This window comes from Bubalus bubalis, chromosome 6 (genome assembly GCF_019923935.1).
Source record: "Bubalus bubalis isolate 160015118507 breed Murrah chromosome 6, NDDB_SH_1, whole genome shotgun sequence".
Taxonomy (NCBI): Eukaryota; Metazoa; Chordata; class Mammalia; order Artiodactyla; family Bovidae; genus Bubalus; species Bubalus bubalis.
In genome coordinates, this window is record NC_059162.1 from 15,145,946 (window position 1) to 15,169,272 (window position 23,327).

The 23,327-nt window shown below is 39.8% G+C and overlaps 2 protein-coding genes across 10 annotated transcripts in view; one reads left to right on the forward strand and one right to left on the reverse strand.

Annotated features, from left to right (window-relative positions):
* DAP3 (death associated protein 3) overlaps nucleotides 1-10,386 on the reverse strand; it is a 43,825-nt gene extending 33,439 nt beyond the window's left edge. Inside the window, exon 1 of one of the 3 annotated variants that reach the window (XM_006052029.4) lies at nucleotides 10,259-10,386. Coding sequence is in view for 1 of the 3 variants with exons in the window: in XM_006052027.4 (XP_006052089.1) it covers nucleotides 9,192-9,196 (5 nt within the window). In the remaining 2 variants the exon portion in view is untranslated. Of the gene's footprint in view, nucleotides 1-9,191; nucleotides 9,403-10,258 lie in introns of those variants that run through there. The other 2 variants (XM_006052028.4, XM_006052027.4) reach the window with 2 other exon arrangements.
* The window catches only part of ASH1L (ASH1 like histone lysine methyltransferase), a 206,186-nt gene continuing 192,254 nt past the window's right edge, over nucleotides 9,396-23,327 (forward strand). For 3 of the 7 annotated variants that reach the window (XM_025289366.3, XM_044944262.2, XM_044944264.2), the window contains exon 1: nucleotides 10,258-10,389. Coding sequence is in view for 1 of the 7 variants with exons in the window: in XM_044944263.2 (XP_044800198.2) it covers nucleotides 9,426-9,495; nucleotides 10,250-10,389 (210 nt within the window). In the remaining 6 variants the exon portion in view is untranslated. The other 4 variants (XM_044944263.2, XM_025289369.3, XM_025289367.3 and 1 more) reach the window with 4 other exon arrangements.

Sequence of the window (23,327 nt, forward strand, 5' to 3'; positions counted from 1 at the left end):
TTAAGCACATGAAAGGACTCTCAACACCACTAGGAAAATACAAATCAGAAACACAATGTGATATAGGATTTCCCAGGTCCAGTGGTTAAAAATCCACCTTGCAATGCAGGAAGCATGGGTTCTATCCCTGGTCAGGGCACTAAAATCCTACATGGCTCGGAGCAACTAAGCCTGTGCACCACTACTCGAGAGTCCATGTGTGTACAACAAAAGATCCCATGTGACTAAGACCCAGTGCAGCCAAATAAATTTTGTTGTTATTCAGTTGCTCAGTTGTGTCGGACTGTTTGCAACCCCATGGACTGTAGCACGCCAGGCTACCCTGTCCTTCACTATCTCCCAGAATTTGCTCAAATTCATGTCCCTTGAGTTGATGATGCCATGCAAACATCTCATCCTCTGTTGCCCCTTTCTTCTCCTGCCCTCAATCTTTCCTAGCATCAGAGTCTTTTCCAAAGAGTCAGTTCTTTGCATCAGATGGCCAAAATATTGGCACTTCAGCTTCAGCATCAGCCCTTCCAATGAATATCAGGGCTGATCTCCTTTAGGATTGACTGGTTTGATCTCCCTGCAGTTCAAGGGACTCTCAAGAGTCTTCTCCAGCACCATAGTTCAAAAGCATCAATTCTTCAGCGCTCAGCCTTCTTTATGGTCCAACTCTCATATTCATACATGACTACTGGAAAAACCGTAGCTTTGACTATATGGACCTTTGTTGACAAAGTAATGTCTGCTCTTTAATACACTGTCTAGGTTGTCACAGCTTTTCTTCCAAGGAGCAAGTGTCTTTTAACTTCAAATAAATTAATTAAAAAAAAAATACAATGTGATACCACTCCACACTCACAAGGATAGCTAAAATCAAAAAGAACAGACAACAACAGGCATTGAGGAGGATGCAGGAAAACCGGAATCCTTATACATTGCTGCTAGGATTGTAAAATGGCTCAGTTACTTTGGCAAACTGTTAGTCATTTCCTCAAAAGTTTTAATGGATTTACCAAATGACCTTCCCCTAGTTCTATACCCAAGAGAAATGAAAACATTTGCGCACATTACCATTTGTGTAGAAATGCTCACAACTGCATAATTCATAATAGCCAAAATCTAGAAACAATCCAAATGTCCATTAACTGATAAACAGATGTGGTGCAGTCATTCAATGGAACATTATTCAGTAAATAAAAAGCAATGAAGCTCTGATACATGTTACAACATGGATGAACCTTTAAACAAAAGGAATGAAGTCTGTCACAAAAGATCACATGTAGTATACTTCTAATGATATGAAATGTTCACAATGGGCAAATCTACTGAGACAAAAAATTCCATTAGTGGTTGCCAGAGCTGGGAGAGGGGAGAATGGAGACTGACTACTGGTGGGTACTTTTGGGGTAACAAAAATGTTCTAAAATTAGATAATAGTAATGTTTATGCAACTCTATGAATATACTAAAAACTGACTGAACTGTACACTTTAAAGACACTGAGTTTAACTCAGAAGTACATGAATTATAGTATGTCAACCTCAATAAAGCTGTTATTAAAAAATATTGTTCTAGCCATATTAAAATAACCAAAAACAGAAGCTAAGATGCAGTGACTACTATATGCCAGACAATGTACTCATATGTATTACATGCTTTATGTTATTTTAGCATCACAGCAGCCTCTGAAGCATTTTATCAGTTGCTACTGCTGAACAAACTACCCCAAAACTCAGTGGCTTAAAACAATAACTATTATCACTCAGAAGTCTACAGCTACAAGCTGGTTACTTCCCTTGCTCTGGACCAGATCTGGCTATCTTTGAAGTACTTCCTCATGCATCTGAGGTTAGTCTCAACTAGGATGACTGATTCTACTGTACACTGTCTCTCAGCTTCTTTGCAGAGTGGCCTGGACTTCTCACAGCAGGAGCAAAGGTCCAAGAGAACTAAAACACTTAAGATCCCTTCAAATCTGGCTCAGACCAGTAAAGACTGTTGCATTCTACTGCAGACCATGACAGGCCAACTTGACCAGGCTTCAATCCCTGGGTTGGGGAGATCCCCCGGAGTAGGAGATGATGGCACCCCACTCCTGTATTCTTGCCTGGAAAATTCCATGGGCAGAGGAGCCTGCCAGGCTACAGTTGATAGGACTGCAAAGAGTCGGACTCGACTGAGTGCACACGGAGAGATATCTAAGTTACAGGTATGGTGTCCTGTGTTTTTACAGTCCATGGGGCCGCAAAGGGTCAGACATGACTGAGCAACCGAGCACACGCATACAGTCCAGGTTGGGTTCAAATGGTAGGAAGGAGACTTTACCGCTTTGTGGGAGGATCTGTAAAATTAGACCATGGGGTCGCAAAGAGTCGGACACAACTGAATGACTTTCATTTTCACTTTTGCTGCAAAATTACAATTTTTCTAACAAGTGGAAACCACTGTGCTGTTAAAAAATGGAGAAGCTTGGATCTAAACATGGTTATTGGAATTTAGAGTAAATATTCCTCATCACTATACCATTTTTCTTCCTAGGTAGCCTCAACACTTTATTTGTGCAGCTATTTGTTGATTTTGACCTTAGTTAAGAATAACTGGACTTCCCTGGTGGCTCAGACGGCAAAGCATCTGTCTACAATGTGGAAGATCTGGGTTCGATCCCTGGGTTGGGAAGACTCCCTGGAGAAGGAAATGGCAACCCACTTCAGTACTCTTGCCTAGAAAATCCCATGGACGGAGGAGCCTGGTGTCCATGGGGTCGCAAAGAGTCGGACACGACTGAGTGACTTCACTTTCACTTTCTAAGAATAACTGAATTGTTAAAATTTAATTGTTTTGAAACTTTTTTGTCAATATTATCTATATTAATGAAAGTTTTTGAAACTTCACAACTTAAAAAATTTAGTTATAAAGTTAATCAATGAGAACTAAAAGTTGTTTTGTTGTTGTTTAGTCACTAAGTCATGTCTGCCTCTTTTGTAACCCTGGACAGTAGTCTGCCAAGGCTCCTCTGTCCATGGGGTTTCCCAGGCAAGAATACTGGAGTGGGTTGCCCTTTCCTTCTCCAGGGGATCTTCCTGACCCAGGGATCGAACCTGTGTCTCCTGCTTGGCAGGCAGATTCTTTACCACTAAGCCACCTGGGAAGCCAAAATTGTTTTGATAAAATTCCAAACCAGAAATTATTGAATAGAGTTGCAGTTTTCATATCAGTTTCAGCATCAGATGAAATTTGACTTTATTTTGTATGCATAATATTAGAAACTTGAGTCACACAGGTAGTTGCAAGGGATAAACATTTGTAATAGTTTTTTAGTTTTCATTTTTAAAAACTTTGGGCCAAAAGAACAGCAAAGATAGTAGAAAGAGTTTCCTACACCCTTCATCCAACTTCTCCTAATGTTAACATCTTACATGCCCATAGCACAATCGTCAAAATTAAGAAATTAATATTGTTACAATACTATTCACTAAACCATGGACTTTATTTGGATTTTGCAAACTTTTTTGATAATGTACTCTTTCTGTTATAGGTTCCAATTCAGGATCCTCCATATGGATATCTGCATGTTTTTCTGAAATCTATCACCAACATATTACCTATCCTTTAAAAATTGTGTGAAAATTATAAATTTGAAAAATATATCCTCAGCTATTTCATTCAAGTAACAATTTAATATGATACAGTTATCTGAAGAGTTTTGTAGCATAGCCTAGAACACTGGTTTCCAATGTTGGCTGCACATTAGAATCATCTGAGTATAATTAAAACTCTGCTATCCAGATTGTATCTCAGACCAATTAAACCACAATGTCTATTAGTGAGATTCAGACATAGGTATTTCATAGGTATTAGAGCTACCTCACTAATTCCAATGTGCAGCTAAGAGTGAGAACCACTGCATAGATGTCAGTGGTTAAGGGAATTTCAACCCATTTAAGAACAGGTAGTCTCTGGGTATGGTTATATAACCAATTCAGCATTCAGTACATATTTCTCCAAAAAGCCATGAGATTATCAAATGTCTTACATTAATGAAGATATATATATATAATGGCATTATTTTGGTTTACCATTCATGGAATTCTGACAAAAGATGATACATTAATCTGCCATAACTTTTTCTCTATTGAAACTTGACTGATTTCCCAATGATCAGTAATTCTTTTTCATTCATTTTTTTTTTTGCCATGTCATGTAGCACGTGGGATCTTAGTTCCCTGACCAGGCATAGGGATTCAATCCATGACCCCTGCATTAAGAATGTGGAGTCCTAACCTCTGGACCACTGGGGAAGTCCTAGGAATCTTTTTTTCTAAACCAGCAGCTTTGCCCCCTATGAAACATCTGGCAATGTCTGGTAGGAGTTTGGTTGTTGCAACTTGGGGGAGAGGTGCTCCTGGCATCTAGTGAATTGAGAGGCCAGGGTTTCTGTTAAGCATTCTGCAATGCATAGGAGAGGCTCCCACAACAAAGAATTATCCAGCCCCAAATTTCAGCAGTGCCAAGATTGGGAAAGAGTGTTCTAAATCTTGAGTACTATAGGAAAAATTTGGTTCTTGGAGATTATTCACTGCAACATTGTTTCTAATATTGCAAGAATGGAAAGAGTCTAATTCAGCATATCCATACCATGGAATACTATGCAGCTGTTTAGAAACAAAACAATCCCAAACGTTCTCTCCATATTAATGAGGAAAAAATCTCTAATATACAGTAAGTGAAAAACAAACCAAAAACAAAATGCAGAACAAGCTATACAGCAGCTATCATTTATGTACAAAAGGGGAAAATCTATCCAATTTGTTTGTAAAAAGGTAAATATTTTGAAGGATATACAAAAATTGATAATTCTGTTTGCCTTTAGGGAAAGGAATTGGGTTCTTGTGGGGGCAGGAAGAGAGTGTAGTGTCTTTTATACTTTTTGACCTCTGAGCCATGTTGCTATCACCCAGGGAGAAAGTAAATTAAAAAAAATTAAATCAACAAACCCCTAATGAATCCTTTAAAGCTACCAAATAGCTTTTCTGTATGAATTATATTACTCTGTTTAGAAAAATCCTGCTGCATCCAATTGTGTTAGGCTGAGGTTAAAGAAAATAAACAGTGGGGCCCCATCCCAACAACACATCTAAATCTACCCTGGCAAGGTTTGGGAAACCCTCAGGTTTCTCACAAGGGTACTTGTCATGTACCATTCTTCACAGGAAAAATAACATTGTTTCAAGCTTGTAAAAACATCTTTTTTTTTTTTTTTTTTTTCTTTACTCTGTGAGCCCAAGTTTCCTATCTGTAAAACAAGGGCAAGGACTATAGTAGTGTTTTCCAGACATTTTTCCTTCCTTTGGTAATATAACATTTACCGAGCTAAGAGCAATTTAAAATACCAACATATAAAAAATATACAAGGGCTGTACTGGGAAAAACAGGAATAAGGCACATCTGCTTTGATGTTCACTTTCTTCCAGCTACTAAAGTACAGAGGAGAACATCTGGGTTCAAAAAACAAAACAACCCAGAACCAGCACAATAGTGACAGCTAACATTTACTCAACATTTTCTGTAGATCAGGCACTGGTCTGAGTGCTTTATGTAAATTAACTCTGTATATTTTCAAAACAATTCTATGACATAAATATTATTATCTCCAACTTACAAAGATAAAGTGGCAAGTATGGCAGCATAGTTAAAAACATGGACTCAAGAATAACTTCTTAAAAAAAAAAGAATCTAACTTCTAGGATTTGAAATGGGGCTCTCCTTAGTTGTGTGACCTTAAGCAAGTTACTTAAACTTTGTGTTGTCTGTTTCCTCCTTTCTAAAACGGAGAAAACGGTAGTATTTACATACAGGATTCTTAAAAGGATTACATTACTTTTAAAAAATGGGTTATTACTATGACCAACTAGTTTCTACCCAAGTTTGCACAGCTACCAAGTAAAAGAGTCAGGCTTTGAACCCAGGCAGTGGGGAGTGTACATTTCTACTTTGCTAAAAGGCGATTACCTGAAGCATGAGTTTAAAATCATGGTACCCAAACAAAAATTGCAGAGTTCCTCCCTTGGTAAATAGAAAATTATTTATGGACTATTATACACATATATACATATATATATATATATTTTTACTTATCATATAAGAGTTTGAAGCTCTATATTTTTATAGTATTTACCATAACTTGTCAAGTGTAAAGTTAACCCTGATGATGCTCCAGTAGGTTGTATTTTTAAATGTTTGAAACTTTATTTTAAAAGTGTACATCAGGATTTCCCTGGTGGTTCAGTGGTTGAGAATCTGCCTTGTAATGTGTGGAACTCGGATTCGATCCCTGTCAGAGAACTAAGATCCCACACATCTTGCGGTAGCCGGTGAGCTGAAACTAGAGAGCCGATGTGCCACAACTAAGACCAGACGAAGCCAAATAAATAAATATTTTTAAAAAAGTGTACACTGAAAAGCTTTTCTTGCTAATCTGCATTCCACCTTTCCCTGCTGCAACATCCCAGCAAGGAAGCATTATGAGATAAATGTTTAATTACTTCTATTCTAGTGGGGAAATCTGAGCTCAGCTTAGCTAAGACTGCTGCTGTATAGCAATAGCATAGAGCCCAACTGTCTATTTACAGCTTGAGGACTGATGCCAGAAGCAGAGCAGTAGGGAAACTCTGGAAATCTAGGCGGTTTTGCTGAAGGCCTCTCACTATGCTTAAAGAAAGTGAATTGAAGTAAAGTAAAGTGAAGTTGCTCAGTCAGGTCCGACTCTTTGCGACCCCATTGACTGTAACCCACCAGGCTCCTCAGCCCATGGAATTTTCTAGGCAAGAGTACTGGAGTGGGTTGCCATTTCCTTCTCCAGGGGATCTTCCCAACCCAGGGATCGAACCCAGGTCTCCCACACTGCAGGCAGACGCTTTACCGTCTGAGCCACTTTCAGTTAAATCTTACCCTCTTTTAAATTAAAGTACAAAACCATCATCCAAGGCAAAGTACTCTGGAGGTAGTTGTGATTTGGCCCCCTTTCTGTGTTTCCTATTGCTACTGTAACAAATTACCACAAACCTGGTGATAATAATAAAACAACATAAATTTGTCATCTAGAGTTCTGTGGTTTAAAAGTCCAAATCCAAAGTGTCAGCAGGACTGTGTTCTTTCTGGGTGCTCTAGTAGAGAATGTTTTCTTGACTTCTCTAGGTTTTAGAGGTTGCCCTTCATCTTCAAAGCCTGCCTGCAGCAGCTGGTCAGGTCTATGTCCTCCTGCCTCACTCTGACACTGACTCTTTGGTCTTCCTCTTTCATCTTTCAAGAACTCTTGTAATTGCAGCGGGGTTACCAGATAATTCAGGGTAATCTCCCTATTTTCAGGTTAGCTGATTCGTAAGTATCCTTAATTTTCTTTTGCCATGTAATATAACACATTTACTGCTTCCAGGGATTACAACACAGACATCTTTCGCGGAACCATTATTCTGTTTTCCATACTTTCCTTAGTTCAAATACTTTAAGGTTCATTCATTCAACAAGGTCATTTTATTGAGCACTTAATATATTTTAGTCTCTGGTAGGCAGCGGGGGCATACATAAAAGAATTGAATGCTATTTTATCTGTCTATACTTAATGGGCAATTCATGAAGTGCAGTTACCAGAAGTTAAAGGCAGAGACTATAAGTAACTCTCTATATATACAAGTGTAGTGGAATTGTATTAGAAGTGTTTTTTTTCTTTGTAGCATATGCAATTATGTTGCTAAAAACAAATTTACTGTGAAGGCAATGTGATATAGTGAAAAAGGTTACATTTTTAAGAGCCAGGCAAACTCAAGTCTAAAGATAGTTATCTGACTTTTTTGAGCCTCAGGCTTCTCATCTGTAAAATGGGGATAATATGATCTATTTCAAAGTGTTATTTTAAGGATTAAACAGGAACGCAAGTTCTCCTGGCATAGTATTTCACAAATGTTAATTTTCTTTCCCTTCTAATGTTTTTTTTTTTTCCCCTTCTAATGTTTTAAGTATCTAAAATTCATTTCAACATTTCCATGACTTGCTTTACACTAAACTACCAAAGAATATAAAAGAAATGTTAGACATAGTTCCTGACAACAAATTTAAAATGCTTTTAGTAGAGCAACACACTTGCATACATGGCACAATTAAAAAAGATCAACGGCTCCTGAACAGCTCCATGAAAAAGTTCGGACTTAAGGTTAAGAAAAGCAAATATAGAGTGAGGTAACTGAGGTGAATTTCCCTTTTAAAAAAAAAAAAAAACAAAAAAAACAAAGAAAGCAAACAAAACCAGACTCACATACTGAAATATGGTAAGGAGGAAATTTAGGAGTGTCTAACTTTAGAGCTTGAATGGCCTTTGAGATTAATCTAGTACAGTGATTTTCGAACCATTGCCAGATCCCTAGAAGTCCACAGATGTGAAGGAAAAGGGAAACCTAAGTGGATTCCTTGCCTCATGTATTCGGCTTTGCCTACAAGGTGAAACAAAAGATTACTAGAAGAGAGCTTTGGAATTACCTGTGGCTTTTAACAGTCCATAATTCTTTTGAATTCAATCAAGAAAAAGGAAATGTTCATGCAGAGTTTTGAGACACAAGTATCAGTAACTATGGAAATCTGATAGACCTAGATTTGCATTGTTTTATTAACGATTTGGAAGAACAGGACACAAACTACCAATTACATCCACAAACCTTATCAACATCACCGTGAACAATAACGTAACACTGCACTTTCCCTGTACCTAGGAGTTAATTTGACTCTACACGTATTATTTCATCGCACATCAGCCCTGAAGGCAGATTAGGGGCTCACTAATTGCTATGTTCAATTTTTCGTTTCTTGTTGACAACTAAGAAAAATAACTTTCTGAAGGACACATAAGACACGGCAGATGGAGTCCAGACCTGAATTTGATATATATGGTATCTTTATTCCCTAACCAGGCTGCCTAATGAGGTTGAAAATATATCATCCATTCATCATCCACCCACGAGGAATGCGTAAAAATGCACAAAAAACATCACTGCATATAAACAGTAGTGTGAAACTCGAGAAATTTAAGCTGGGTTTAAAAAAAAAGAAAAAGCCGATCATTGAGTGCGTCCTTTCCTGGGTCCTAGGTCCGCAACACAGAGCCCAAAGGGAAGCCCCCTAAGGAGGGTCGCCGGCCCTACCGGTCTCACTCCCTACCTCATGGAGATTCAGAGTCCCGCTCCTTTCCCTCATGGGTATAACCCCCGTGCCGGTCCATTTCCTCACCGAGTCACAAACTAGCTCTCCCCGCCCGGCAAACGGCAGACACTGTCAAGCGCTGTCTCCACGCCGCGCGTCCCGCAGCGGAGAAGCAAGCTCGGGTCGTAAGGCAGGAAGCTGCTCAATGCGCAGCCGCCGCGGCCTCCAACCACCCGCCAGCGGAGGGGCGCTATGCCGCCCCCGACCCGCTCGCCGCGGCCAGAAAAGGAAGCTGCGGCGCCAGGGCGCCGCGGCCCGCGAGGTAAATAGCCACAGGTTTCTCTCCGTCGCTCGCGGTAATTCGTGTCCTAACGGCAAGCTCTGCCCGCTTCGCCTGTCGTCTTCTCCCCCGCTTCTACAGCCGACGGGAATGGAACAGTCCAGCGGGGGGGATTGTGGGAGGCGCACGCGTGAGGGGTGGAGGGTATGTCGGGGGGGCCGGAGGAGGAGGAGGCCGCGGCGGCCGTGGCGGCGGTTGGTGGCAGTGGGGGCGGGGAAGGGGGGGAGGAGAGGAGAGGAGGTGGAGGAGGAGGCTTAGGCTCGCGCTGCTGAAGGTACGCGTGAGGGCCCGCGCCAGAGCTGGCTTGACAGGGGCCGAGGGGAAGGGGAGGACTGTGCCACAAGGCGCCCCAGAGGGAGTGCGTACTGGCTGGCGGGCGCGCAAGGCGGCCGAAGGCGGTGGTTGGTGGGAGCAGCGAGCGACAAGCCCAGATACTCTCTGGCGCGTGCGGGCGGGCGTGCGCGCTCCGCCGCCCGAGTCGGGTGAGGGGGGAGGACGAAGGGGGAAAACGCGAGGAGGGAGGAGTGGGAGGTGGGGGGGCACGAGGCGCCCTTCGCTCCCTCCCTCCCAAGGAGCTGCCGCCGCCGCCGCTCTGCCGCCGCCGCTCCCGCCGCCATTTTGGGTTCGCTTTGCGGAGGGGGAGAAGATCCCCGTCTCGGTTGCGGGACCCGCCTCCCCTCAGTTTCCCCCGCTTAGCCCCACGCCTTTCCCCTCTCCTCTCTCGCATTTCCGCCAGTCCGCTCACCCGCTGGCCGCCTCCTGACAAGCGGGAGGGATCCGCTGTGGACCAAGGGAAGCGGAGGAGCCTGGTGGCGGCCGCCCCCTCTTCCCCACTTCCCTGCACTCTCATCTCCCTCGGCCTCGGCCTCTGACACGGTGAGTAGAACCGTCTGGGGAGGCCTCTGGGCCTAAGTACTTCCTCCGCGACTCAGCCCCTGGCTTCCTGGGAGCTACTGTCATCTCCCGGACCTGGACCTCCGGGAGAGCGGCGGTAAGGATGGGGGAGGGGAGGGGAGGGCAGGGGATCCTGAGCTCGCCGGGAAGTCCCTCCCGGCGGGGGTGAAGGGGTGTCCCTGACAGGCGGGCTTCTGCCTGGGGGAGGGGGCGGGAAAGTACGCGAGTGGAGGCGGAGTCCGCGGTGCCCCTGACAGGTTAGTTTGTGTCTTGTGGAGGAGGGATTGGAGCATCCCCCATAGTCCTGTTTGTTTCGTTTAAGGCATAAAAGTGGCAGGAGGGAAGATTTTCCGTACGGTCAGATCTGTGGTGTCTCTGACATGCTGAAGTGTATGTAGGGACGAGAGGATGATCTCAGTTTCGCAAGTTTAATAAATGTTGCTCGTTGCTTTGGGCATTGAAAGACATGTTTTTGGTCTAGAAGACAGATGGTCTGTTGGTGTATAGCGGCTGTGTTTGTGTGCGTATACAAGGAAGGAAAGTGTTCCGGAAGAGTTTGCTTGTATTTTTACAAGTGTAATGGAGTTCCCCCTTATACTAGCTTATTTTTAAAATAAAGCTTGGGATGTTCCTTGCTGGTTGATATGTTTGTATATTTTAGGGTTTGGGATTGCCTTAATACTTACTTGTAAAGAGAAGTCATGGCAGTATTTTGGAAATATAGCGTGTAAGTGGTGGGGTCAGGAATAGGAGAAACTTATCATAGTTAGCTATTCTTAAGAATAGTTTGTTGCTCAGAATAGAGTGAATTGTTCAGATGTGAAGGCCCAGAACATCTTTACTTGAACAGTGTACTGTGAGTGTATCAAGAATGGATGGGGTTTTTGTTGACCTGAGTTTGTATTAACACTTTGTAATAGAATAAAGCTTTTATATTGTTCAAAATGCTCTTTCGGTTTGTTTGTAGTCATAAATCTGTGGAAATGGTGGGATGACTGTTTCCTCCCATTTTACAAAATAGGAAATTGAGGCATAAAGACATCATTTTTTCAAGGTCATATGTTAAGTTGGTGACAAACTTGGGATACAACAGATACTTTTGACTCCTAGTCCAGTAGTATAGTCATCATATCATGACATCTCAGGAGATCTTTGTCAGACAAATCTGAGTCTATTGGAAAGATAGGGGCATATTGAATGGTATTTGGTAGAGATCAGTTGTGTCAGACAGAACATAGGTTGTCTTTGCCAGGTTGGCCTGTGAGAGATGGGTATTCCCTGAGGACATTACTTTTTGTTTATGGAGGAAGCAGAGCGTTTCTAACACTTGAGTTTGTGTATTTGAGGGAGGGATATTTAACTGGTAACATAGAAGCAGGGTGGGGGCTGACAGCTTAACTTTAAGGGAGAAAGGATCATCTTTCATTCATTCAACAAATATTCACTGAGTAACTACTCAATAAATGGTCCCTGCTTTGGGGTGAGAATAATCAGGGTGACGCTGTTGAAGCAGCTCGGGTACATTTGTCTTGACAGTGGTAAATACTGAGACAGTGATACATATTGAGTCGAGTGAGGCAGACAGGTCAGTGTGGAGTTGAAACTAGAAAACATTCCTCAAAAATATACTCAGTTTGGAGGGAATTTAGATCTTCCAGACGTTTTACTGTGGAAGGATACAAGTGTATTTAAGCATCTAATAGGGTGCCCAGTTTGTGGAAGAGTGTGCTGCCTTTTGCATTTTCTTTTGGCATTTTCCAGTAAACTCTTTTTGGGATCTGGAATTGTCAGTATATGTGCCTGTGAATATTGGAACTTTTTGGCTGTGCTGAAGAAATTCTTCGAAAGACTAATTTTGTAGTAAGGATCCCCTTCTCTGAACATGAGAGAAGTATACTTAAATTAAGGCAACTTAACTGTATTTCTCTGGAAAATAGTGTTTTTGATTTGCTGGATTAGTGGTTCTTAGAAGTTTTTTGGGGGTCCACTTATTCTTCTGAGAATGTGATGAAAAAACTCACTGTAGAAAATGTTGGGCATGAGCACAGTCACACAAATTATGCATACAATTTTTAGAAACTTAAATTCTAATGAAGTAGAGCTAACTTATATTTAAGTCTCATTTAAAAGTCTTTTTTTAAAAATGGTTTTGTTTGGGAGTGGAGATGTTGGTAAGAGTTTAAGATGAAAGATTTTTTGACAGTGAGCATGCTGACAGTAAGGGGAACTTTAAGATCTTTTTTATTCTGTTTATTTTCTATTCTTTGCAGATTAATTTCTGCAGTGTTAAAACATGATTCTAATTAGGTGATCAGAGAATGTGATATAATTGCTTTCTAGTTTTGCATTGGGACTGAGGAGTTTTGAAGCTCATTTCTTGGAATTTATAAATGTTATTGAGTTGTTTTTATGCAGGGGACACAAAGATGAATAATATATGGCCTTTGTCCTTGAAGCTATTCTAATTCAGTTGAAGTTATGAATTGCATGTTAGTGGGAGCCTTTAAAAGGACAAGGTGGAAGGAAGCATATTTCTAGAAGTTGAGATTTCATGACTTAATTGCCTCAGAGGTTTTGCTGTTATTCTTAGGAAGTTACGAAGTCTTCACATTCTGTATGCAACTTTGCAGCTTAAAAAATGTGTTTTGGTATCATTTGATGTTTTGAGATGAAGGATCTCTGCCTTGAAAAGGATGTAAATGTTGGTAGCATTTTTTATCTTGTTTTGGATGTATTTCTGTAGTGGGTTTACATAAAAAGGTCTTAATGTCATTTTTGGATAGACATGTATCTAGAAAATACTGGGGTGATTTGAAAGACTACCCCTGAATCTAGTACTGAAAATTAAAAATAATTACTGAATTTTTTAAAGAAAAGAAACTCAGAAAGGCATTTTAATGGTACAGATTACAGGATTCAGTCAGATAATGGAAAGGTCTTGAGAAAATTGGTCTGATTGTCTCTCTTGTCATGTCCTCTGGGTAAGAAGTCATGTAAATTTGTGAAAAGTTTATTTTCTCTAATTTTTAACTTAGTAGGTTCCTACATTTAAAAAAAAGTAACATCATTTATATGTGTGTGTGTGTAGTGTGTCTGTATCTTTGCATATGGATAACATATGTATATAGTCTCCTCTATGTATGAGATACTTCACAATTTAAAAAAACAACTATTGCAATAATTATGGAAAATACACAGGCTCTTAAAGGATCAAGAATAGAGTGATTTTCATGTCCTGTTCCTGGGTTGTATTCTAAGATATGAAGCATAACTTCCCTGTCTTGCTCAGTGCTGTGTCTTTATAGTGTCAGCAGTACCACTTGAGGTTTTATTCTAAGTCTTCCATTCCTTATGAATAAAGAATTTGGACACATTCAGTCCTGCCTAAAATAATCTGCCTGCACATGGTGGGAAAGTTTTACCGTGTGTATAGGTAGTGAGTCTGCAATAAATAATTTCATATTGTTTTTTCAGGTATGCATGTTGATTTGAGTTTCTTAAAGATAATATATTCCCTTATATTACCTTAGTTTGTAATCCACTGTGAGGTCTATTTTGTGCCAGCCTTTCCAGAAGCATGAGCTAGCTTAACCCTGGCTATCATGAGACAGGGAAATGAAAGTAGTTTTTAAGCTATATTGCTAGTCTTTTTTTTTCTTAATGTCTATCTTTAAACTACTTGTAATTTATTTGGTTTATATTCTTTCATTTGGAAAGGTTAGGTTTCATGCTTATGATTTGTTATCTGAGTTAATAACTGTCATTTCATATTTTAGAAATCACTTTCTTAGTGACTGGGGGTGTTGGTGGCAGTGTGATGTCAACACAACATAATAAATTATGGCTTCAAGCAGTAATGAAATTTAGCTGATAATCTTATTGCTATTTCAGAGTTATATTTCCTTCATTGAACATCTAACTTTTTTTAATGTTTGAAGAATATATAAAATTTTATTTTTAGCATTAATTGTTTTTGCTTTCCATAGTTTCTAATCATTTGCTGTCAGGCATTTGCAAATTGATGACAAGAGTTTATATATTTTTTCCATTTAATTTTGTTCCTTTCTTGAAGTGTGGAAAATTTCTAACCTGGAGAGCAATGAAATAAATAACAAAGTTCTCATGTATTCAACATCCAGCTTCAAAAGTTATCCAAACCCAGTTATCACACTATATCCCTATCAACTAGCCTCTCTTCATCCTCCCTTTGTTTATTTCAAATATTATATCATTTGATCCATAAATACAGTGTATACATTATTTTCACTTTTAAATGGGGAATTATTTTCCTTTAGTTAGGTTTATATAATTTTTTAAATAAACTGTCTAAACTTTTCATACCGAATACTTACAATCTGTATTACCTGTCAATAGGGATTCCTCTGCAACATAAAAAGAAATGAACTGAATAGAACTTTACTTAATTGCCTTTAGATGTTTGCGTTGTAAAATGCAGTTGGTTCATGTGTTTCCTAGAAAAGTGTATCAGCTTTTTTTTCAAACACACAGTGAGAAGTAATGTCTCTTAGTTTTTTCATTTTTTTTTTTTTTTTTAGTCATAGTGACAAATTGTTAAAAACATTTTCTAGATCCTTTTCAGTTCAGTTCAGTCGCTCAGTCGTGTCCGACTCTTTGCGACCCCATGAATCGCAGCACACCAGGCCTCCCTGTCCATCACCAACTCCTGGAGTTCACCCAAACTCATGTCCATCGAGTTGGTGATGCCATCCAGCCATCTCATCCTCTGTCGTCCCCTTTTCCTCCTGCCCCAATCCCTCCCAGCATCAGGGTCTTTTCCAATGAGTCAACTCTTCGCATGAGGTGGCCAAAGTATTGGAGTTTCAGCTTTAGCATCAGTCCTTCCAAAGAACACTGGACCCAGTTATCACAAAGAAATCAGATAATACTGATGATGTTGAACAGGAGCTGAAACTGGTCTAAAATCAACATGCTTTTTAAAGAGAATGAAATACACCTTGTTTTGAGTTTTGAAATTCCTTTTGTGGACATTTGAAAATACATGTCATTGCTTAAACTGCTAAAAATAAACCATGCTACAGAGCATGATGAGTAGAAATAGGATAGATCAGATCAGATCAGCCGCTCAGTCGTGTCCGACTCTTTGCGACCCCATGAATTGCAGCACGCCAGGCCTCCCTGTCCATCACCAACTCCTGGAGTTCACTCAGACTCATGTCCATCGAGTTGGTGATGCCATCCAGCCATCTCATCCTCTGTCGTCCCCTTCTCCTCCTGCCCCCAATCCCTCCCAGCATCAGAGTCTTTTCCAGTGAGTCAGCTCTTCGCATGAGGTGGCCAAAGTACTGGAGTTTCAGCTTTAGCATCATTCCTTCCAAAGAAATCCCAGGGCTGATCTCCTTCAGAATGGACTGGTTGGATCTCCTTGCAGTCCAAGGGACTCTCAAGAGTCTTCTCCAGCACCACAGTTCAAAAGCATCAATTCTTCGGTGCTCAGCCTTCTTCACAGTCCAACTCTCACATCCATACATGACCACAGGAAAAACCATAGCCTTGACTAGACGAACCTTTGTTGGCAAAGTAATGTCTCTGCTTTTGAATATGCTATCTAGGTTGGTCATAACTTTCCTTCCAAGGAGTAAGCGTCTTTTAATTTCATGGCTGCAGTCACCATCTGTGGTGATTGTGGAGCCCAGAAAAATAAAGTCTGACACTGTTTCCACTGTTTCCCCATCTATTTCCCATGAAGTGATGGGACCGGATGCCATGATCTTCGTTTTCTGAATGGTGAGCTTTAAGCCAACTTTTTCACTCTCCACTTTCACTTTCATCAAGAGGCTTTTGAGTTCCTCTTCACTTTCTGCCATAAGGGTGGTGTCATCTGCGTATCTGAGGTTATTGATAGTTCTCCTGGCCATCTTGATTCCAGCTTGTGTTTCTTCCAGTCCAGCATTTCTCATGAGGTACTCTGCATATAAGTTAAATAAACAGGGTGACAATATACAGCCTTGACGAACCCCTTTCCTATTTGGAACCAGTCTGTTGTTCCATGTCCAGTTCTAACTGTTGCTTCCTGACCTGCATACAAATTTCTCAAGAGGCAGATCAGGTGGTCTGTATTCCCATCTCTTTCAGAATTTTCCACAGTTTATTGTGATCCACACAGTCAAAGGCTTTGGCATAGTCAATAAAGCAGAAATAGATGTTTTTCTGGAACTCTCTTGCTTTTTCCATGATCCAGCGGATGTTGGCAATTTGATCTCTGGTTCCTCTGCCTTTTCGAAAACCAGCTTGAACATCAGTAAGTTCACGGTTCACCTATTGCTGAAGCCTGGCTTGGAGAATTTTGAGCATTACTTTACTAGCGTGTGAGATGAGTGCAGTTGTGCGGTAGTTTGAGCCTTCTTTGGCATTGCCTTTCTTTGGGATTGGAATGAAAACTGACGTTTTCCAGTCCTGTGGCCACTGCTGAGTTTTCCAAATTTGCTGGCATATTGAGTGCAGCACTTTCACAGCATCATCTTTCAGGATTTGGAATAGCTCAACTGGAATTCCATCACCTCCACTAGCTTTGTTCGTAGTGAAGCTTTCTAAGGCCCACTTGACTTCACATTCCAGGATGCCTGGCTCTAGGTCAGTGATCACACCATCGTGATTATCTGGGTTGTGAAGATCTTTTTTATACAGTTCTTCTGTGTATTCTTGCCATCTCTTCTTAATATCTTCTGCTTCTTAGGTCCATACCATTTCTGTCCTTTATCGAGCCCATCTTTGCATGAAATGTTCCTTTGGTATCTCTGATTTTCTTGAAGAGATCCCTAGTCTTTCCCATTCTGTTGTTTTCCTCTATTTCTTTGCATTGATCGCTGAAGAAGGCTTTCTTATCTTTTCTTGCTGTTCTTTGGAACTCTGCATTTAGATGTTTATATCTTTCCTTTTCTCCTTTGCTTTTTGCTTCTCTTCTTTTCGCAGCTATTTGTAAGGCCTCCCCAGACAGCCATTTTGCTTTTTTGCATTTCTTTTCCATGGGAATGGTCTTGATCCCTGTCTCCTGTACAGTGTTGCAAACCTCATTCCATAGTTCATCAGGTACTCTATCTATCAGATCTAGGCCCTTAAATCTATTTCTCACTTCCGCTGTATAATCATAAGGGATTTGATTTAGGTCATACCTGAATGGTCTAGTGGTTTTCCCTACTTTCTTCAATAGGATAGAAAAAGAAGGTAAATATTCCTGGAGACTAGAGATTTGAAGTGATTGCTAGTTAAGTACAATATAGGCGTATATCCTTTTTTTCCAGAAAAGGCTGACAAGATGAACATGAATTCCATCATTAATGAAGGTTTGGTTAACTTATCTTCTAATTCTACAGTAAATAAATCATAAATCTTTGACTTACACTTCTTGTTTTACATTTTTTTCCCTACCTTTTCCACACTTGATACAAACCACTCCTCTCATTCAGTTTTATTTGTCCTAAGATCACAAGTGGACACTGTCCAATTATAAAGTAGCTATATCATGGCTTCTTGGTGTAAATGACATTGAGAATGTGATGGAGACATTCCGTATGATAAAAGTTTCTTAAATTCAGCATTGATGAAAATGAAAGCCCTAGAGTTTAAGGACTAACGTGAAGCCTAATGGGATTTAATGGAGAAAACTTAAAAGATTGTCTTTGAAAGAAAAACTGCCAATTCTGACATTTGAGAAAATGGGGAAGTGAATTAATCATGTATAATCATTATTGGATGAACAGTGTTTTATATATGTATATTTGAGGATACAAAGATAGGGAGATAAGAATTTCAAATAAGTAGAGATTCTATGTATACAACTGATAACTAAATGATAACACAGGTTGGAAAGTTATTTAGATGCAGAAGCATATAAAGATGCAGACTCAAGAAGAAAGAAGAGGAATCACCTTGAAACTGAAATTAGTTAGAGGTTTAAGTTAATTTTATTTTTCTGTGTGTGTTTAAGGGGGAAGAAACTCTCAAATGTAGAACAAGATCAGAGTTTAATTTTTTCTGAGTAGTTATTCTTCATTCAGCCAATCAACATTTTTTCCAGTACTTCATTCCTATTTCTGTGCTTGCTGCTGCTGTTGCTAAGTCGCTTCAGTCGTGTCCGACTCTGTGCGACCCCATAGACGGCAGCCCACCAGGCACCCCCGTCCATGGGATTCTCCAGGCAAGAACACTGGAGTGGGTTGCCATTTCCTTCTCCAATGCATGAAAGTGAAAAGTGAAAGTGAATCACTCAGTGGTGTCCAACTCTTAGCGACCCCATGGGCTGCAGCCTACCAGGCTCCTCCATCCGTGAGATTTTCCAGGCGAGAGTACTGGAGTGAGTTGCCATTGCCTTCTCCGATTTCTGTGCTTAGGTGTTGGGAAAAAAACTAGGATTTTTTTTTTTTTTTTTTGGTTTGGTTTTTCTTTGAAGAGAGTTGTGAATCGAGTAAGAGAAACATCATGTTAACAAATGTATCATATGATGTAATACATTTCTTTCTCCAAGGTAGAGAGCATTTTTAAGTCTTGGGGGAGAGAGGAAAGGCTAGGGATGGCTTCTGACCAGTGGGAAGAGACATGTTTTAAAGGATAAATATGAGTTATTCAGAAGGGTATAGTGAGGGCATTCTAGGTAGAGAAAGATCATCTGCAAGGATATGAAGTGAATATAACAACAGAATGAGTTCAGGAGACTGTAATTTGAATCAGTGTAGTACTTTCTACCATTCTCCTGTGATTTCCAGTGACTTCAGTACTATATAAGATTGGCCTTTGTGCTTAGAGATCCATAAAAAAAATAAAGATGAAACTATGTTCAATATACTCTACTTAGAGAAAATAGTGTATTGTTACAGTTCAAGGTAATTTTAACAAAGATTAAAATCAAGAAAATGATTCTGTTTTAGTTAGAATTTTTTTTTATTGGAATATAATTGCTTTACAATATTCTGTTAAACAGGAACATGAATCAGCCATATGTATACATATATCCCTTCCCTCTTGAACCTCCCTCCCACGTCCTCATCCCACCCCTCTGGGACATCAGAGAACACGAAGCTGAGTTCCCTGTGTTAAAAGGCAGCTTCCTGCTAGCTCTCTGCTTTACACATGGTAGTGGATATGTTAATACTACTGTTAATACTACTGTTCAGTTCATCATCCCTTCTTTCACCCTCGGTGTCCACAATTCTCTATGTCTGCGCCTCTATTCTTGCCCTGTTAATAGGTTCCAGTACCGGTTTTCTAGATTCTGTATATATATGGTAATATACAAAATTGTATATAGCAATATATATGGTATATTGTATATGTGTTAAAATATATATGTATATTGGTTTTTCTCTTTTTGATTTAGAAAATTTTTACTACAATATACCCCATTCCTCCAGCATTTTAGTTATTCAAGCCTTGTCTATAACAGGTATCCAGCCAAGTAAAATAATAAATAATTGCTTTTCATAATAATAAACAAATCTGCCAGTCTCCACACTGGTATATTTCTCCTTCATTTGTTGAAAATCTCAAGTAGTGATTAAGATTGGGGACTCTTAAAATCAGATTGAGGGATTTCCCTATAGTCCAGTGATTCAGACTGTGTGCTTCCACTGCAGGTGGCGTGGGTTGCATCCCTGGTCAGGGAACTAAAATGCTGCAGCCGCGCGGTGCTGACAAAAAACTTATTTGTAACTTTTCACAAAATAATTATGGTCTTTGGTTTCCTTGACTGTAAAATTATGAGAATTGTTGTTGTTTAGTCGCTAAGTCGTGTCTGATTCTTTTTTGTCCCCATGGACAGTAGCCCCCCGGGCTCCTCTGTCCAACGGAGTTCCCAGGCAGAATACTGGAGTGGGTATTTCCTTCTCCAGGGGATCTTCCCAATCCAGGGACTGAACCCATGTCTCCTGCATTGCACTTAGATTCTTGACCCCTGAGCCACCAGGGAACCTCAAAATGGTAATAATACTTACTGCTAAAGTTTGTTGGAGGATTTTATGAGATAATATGTGTAAATGCTTAGCATGATTTATGTCATATAGCAGGTGCAAAATACACATTTGCTGTTAATTTCTCTTCTTCATTTCCTGAAAAGAAATGTTTTGAGGAAAACAAATGACTTTCCTTATACGTATTTTCTATAGGAGGTAAGAATATGAAAAATACATTTGTGAAAGTGTATATATAAACAACTTATTTACATGTATACATATTTTTTCCTAATTCTTGGTTTATCTTATTTTCCTCACATGTGAACTCTACTTTTGTATTGATTTCAGGCTAGGCTTTTGCATTTGGCTTTATTTATTTGGCTGCCTTGTATCTTGGTTTTGGCATGCGAAATGTTCCATCTTCATTGTGGCATGCAGGATCTTTAGTTGTGGCATGCGGGATCTTTTTTTTTTTTTTTTTTTTTTAGTTGCGGCATGCAGAATCTTTAGTTGCGGCATGTGGGATTTATTAATAGTTCCCTGACCAGGGATGGAACCCAGGCCCCCTGCGTTGGGAGCATGGAGTCTTAACCACTGGACCACCAGGAAAGTCTCCTGCTTGGCTTCATCTTACCTTCTTCAAGGATTTGTTTCTAAAGTGAACAAGAATATATATTATTGTGTGAATATTTTGGGGTGAAGAGCCTTGTCTTTGTACAGTGTTGGCTTTAGTTATGACAGTTCTCCTTTTAGAGCTTATCAGTATTTCCTTTTATTTTTTAGGAATAAAAGTCTTCTAAAGCTTTGTAGTCTTCTAAAGCAGAACCCATCTGTTTTATTAAACCACCTCTTTTGGTTGAGAAAAAAGACCAACATGTAGTCATTGAGTGATTATTATGTGCCAGGCACTAGGATTCAGTGACAAACAAATAAGGCTCTTGGGCATTTTTCTTTTCATTTTCTAGGACATAATTTTTCAGTATTGATGTAACATATTGCTACCATCATATTACATGTGGTTCAAGCAAAACTTGTTCTTAAGGTAGAATAGAGATTTCTGAAGAAATGTCTTGGGATGTGATAGTTTATGCCAGAGCAAATCAATTCTAGGAAAAAAAAATCTCCTAACTTTTGAGGAATCTTTATTGTCTCCTATGTTTTATACAGGGAGTCTGTTGGGCAGTTAGTCAAGTCCTCTGCTTAGAGTCAAATAAAAAACAGCTTTCTGCTTCCTGTGCCTTCCAACAGAATGCATTCAACAAGTATTGATTGTATACATTTGGCCCTCTGTATTCATGGGTTCTGCATCTGCAGTTTTAACCAATCACAGATCAGCAATATTTGGGGGAAAAGAAATTCCAGAAAGTTCCAAAAAGCAAACATGAATTTGCCTCATACCATCAGCTATTTGTATAGTGATTATATTGTAGTATTTATAGCTATTTATATAGCATTCACATTGTATTGTGAATGTATTGTAAGTAATCTAGAGATGTTTTAAAGTGCAGAGGAGAACATGCTTAGGTTATATGCAAATACTGTCCCATTTTATATAAGGGAGTTGAGTATCCCTTGTGTTTTGGTATCTGTGAGGGGTCTTGCAACCAGCCACCTGCAGGTACCAAGAGAGGACTAAACTTTATGCCAATACTGTATTAAGCCCCCATTCTAGTATCCTTGCCTGGAGAATCCATGGATAGAGGAGCCTGGCTGTAGGGTTGCACAGAGTTGGACGTGACTGAAGCAACTTAGCACATACTTAAGCCCAGGGGTTACAGCAGTGAATGATAGTCAAAAATCACCGCCCTCATGGTGCTCACTTTATAGTGAGTAGTAAGATAATTGTATAAGTAGGTGTGATGTTATGGCATTTTGTGATAAGTGTTGTAAGAGAAATGTAAACAAGGTAAGAGGGTGAATGTTGGGTAGTTTAGAGAAGTCCGTTGAGCTAATAGTGTTTGAACAGAAATCTGAATGATACGAAGGACCCCATGAATCTGTCTGAGGCATAAGTGCTGAGGCAGTAGTGTGTTTGGTGTGTTTAAGAAATAGGAGTGAGATAGAACAGAGTGAACAATGTGGGGAGGAATAATAAAAAATAAGGAGAAGGAGGTAGCCAGGGCCTAGATAATGTAGGGACTTTTAAGACTTGACTAAGTGTTTAGGTTTTATTCTGAATTTGATTGGAAGCTATTGAAAGGTTTTGAGTGGGGAGATGACTTGATCTAATATGTACACTTTGAAAGGCAAGAGCGATGCAAGAGTGGCAAGTTATATGGCAGTTACAGTATTTGAGTCAAGAGATGGTTTGGAGTTGAACCTAAAGTGTGATCAAGAAGACGGGTTTAAGATATATTTTGAAGATAGTAGTGATGATAACCTGTATTGGATGTGTGGTCTGAGTAAAAGAGTAAGTCAAGAATGACTCCAAAGATGGCCTTGACAGCTGGGTGCCATTTACTGAGACGAGAAACACTGGCAGAAGCAAGTTACAGGAGTGCAGATGTTAAGAGTTTGGTTTGGATATATTGACTTTGAGTTATCTATTAAATGTTACCAGTGGAGATACATTGAGTAGGCAGTTGGATATATAAATCTTGAGGTTGGGATAAGTGTAAATTTGGGAGTTGATCAGTGTAGAAATGCTTATTTACAGCCATGGGACTTCATGAGATTACCTGGATAGTGAGTGCAAATAGAGAAGAGATGTTCTTGGACTGAGTTGTGGCATATTCTTGACGCTTAGTAAAATTGCCAGGGTTGAAAGAATCTTTTGATATTATAATATTAGGAATAATACATTCCTAACTAAGAAAACCTAGAAAGTAATAACTAGTCAAGACATAGAGACAAAAATAAGATGGTTGAGAAACAGATTGCCATTCTTTTACCTGTTAAATAGCTCTTTGTGTCGCAGAGCTCAGAACACTCATTTTATGTGAAATTAAGAGCAAGAGTGCCTATTTCTACTTGATTACTCTGAAAAGATGGCCAGAA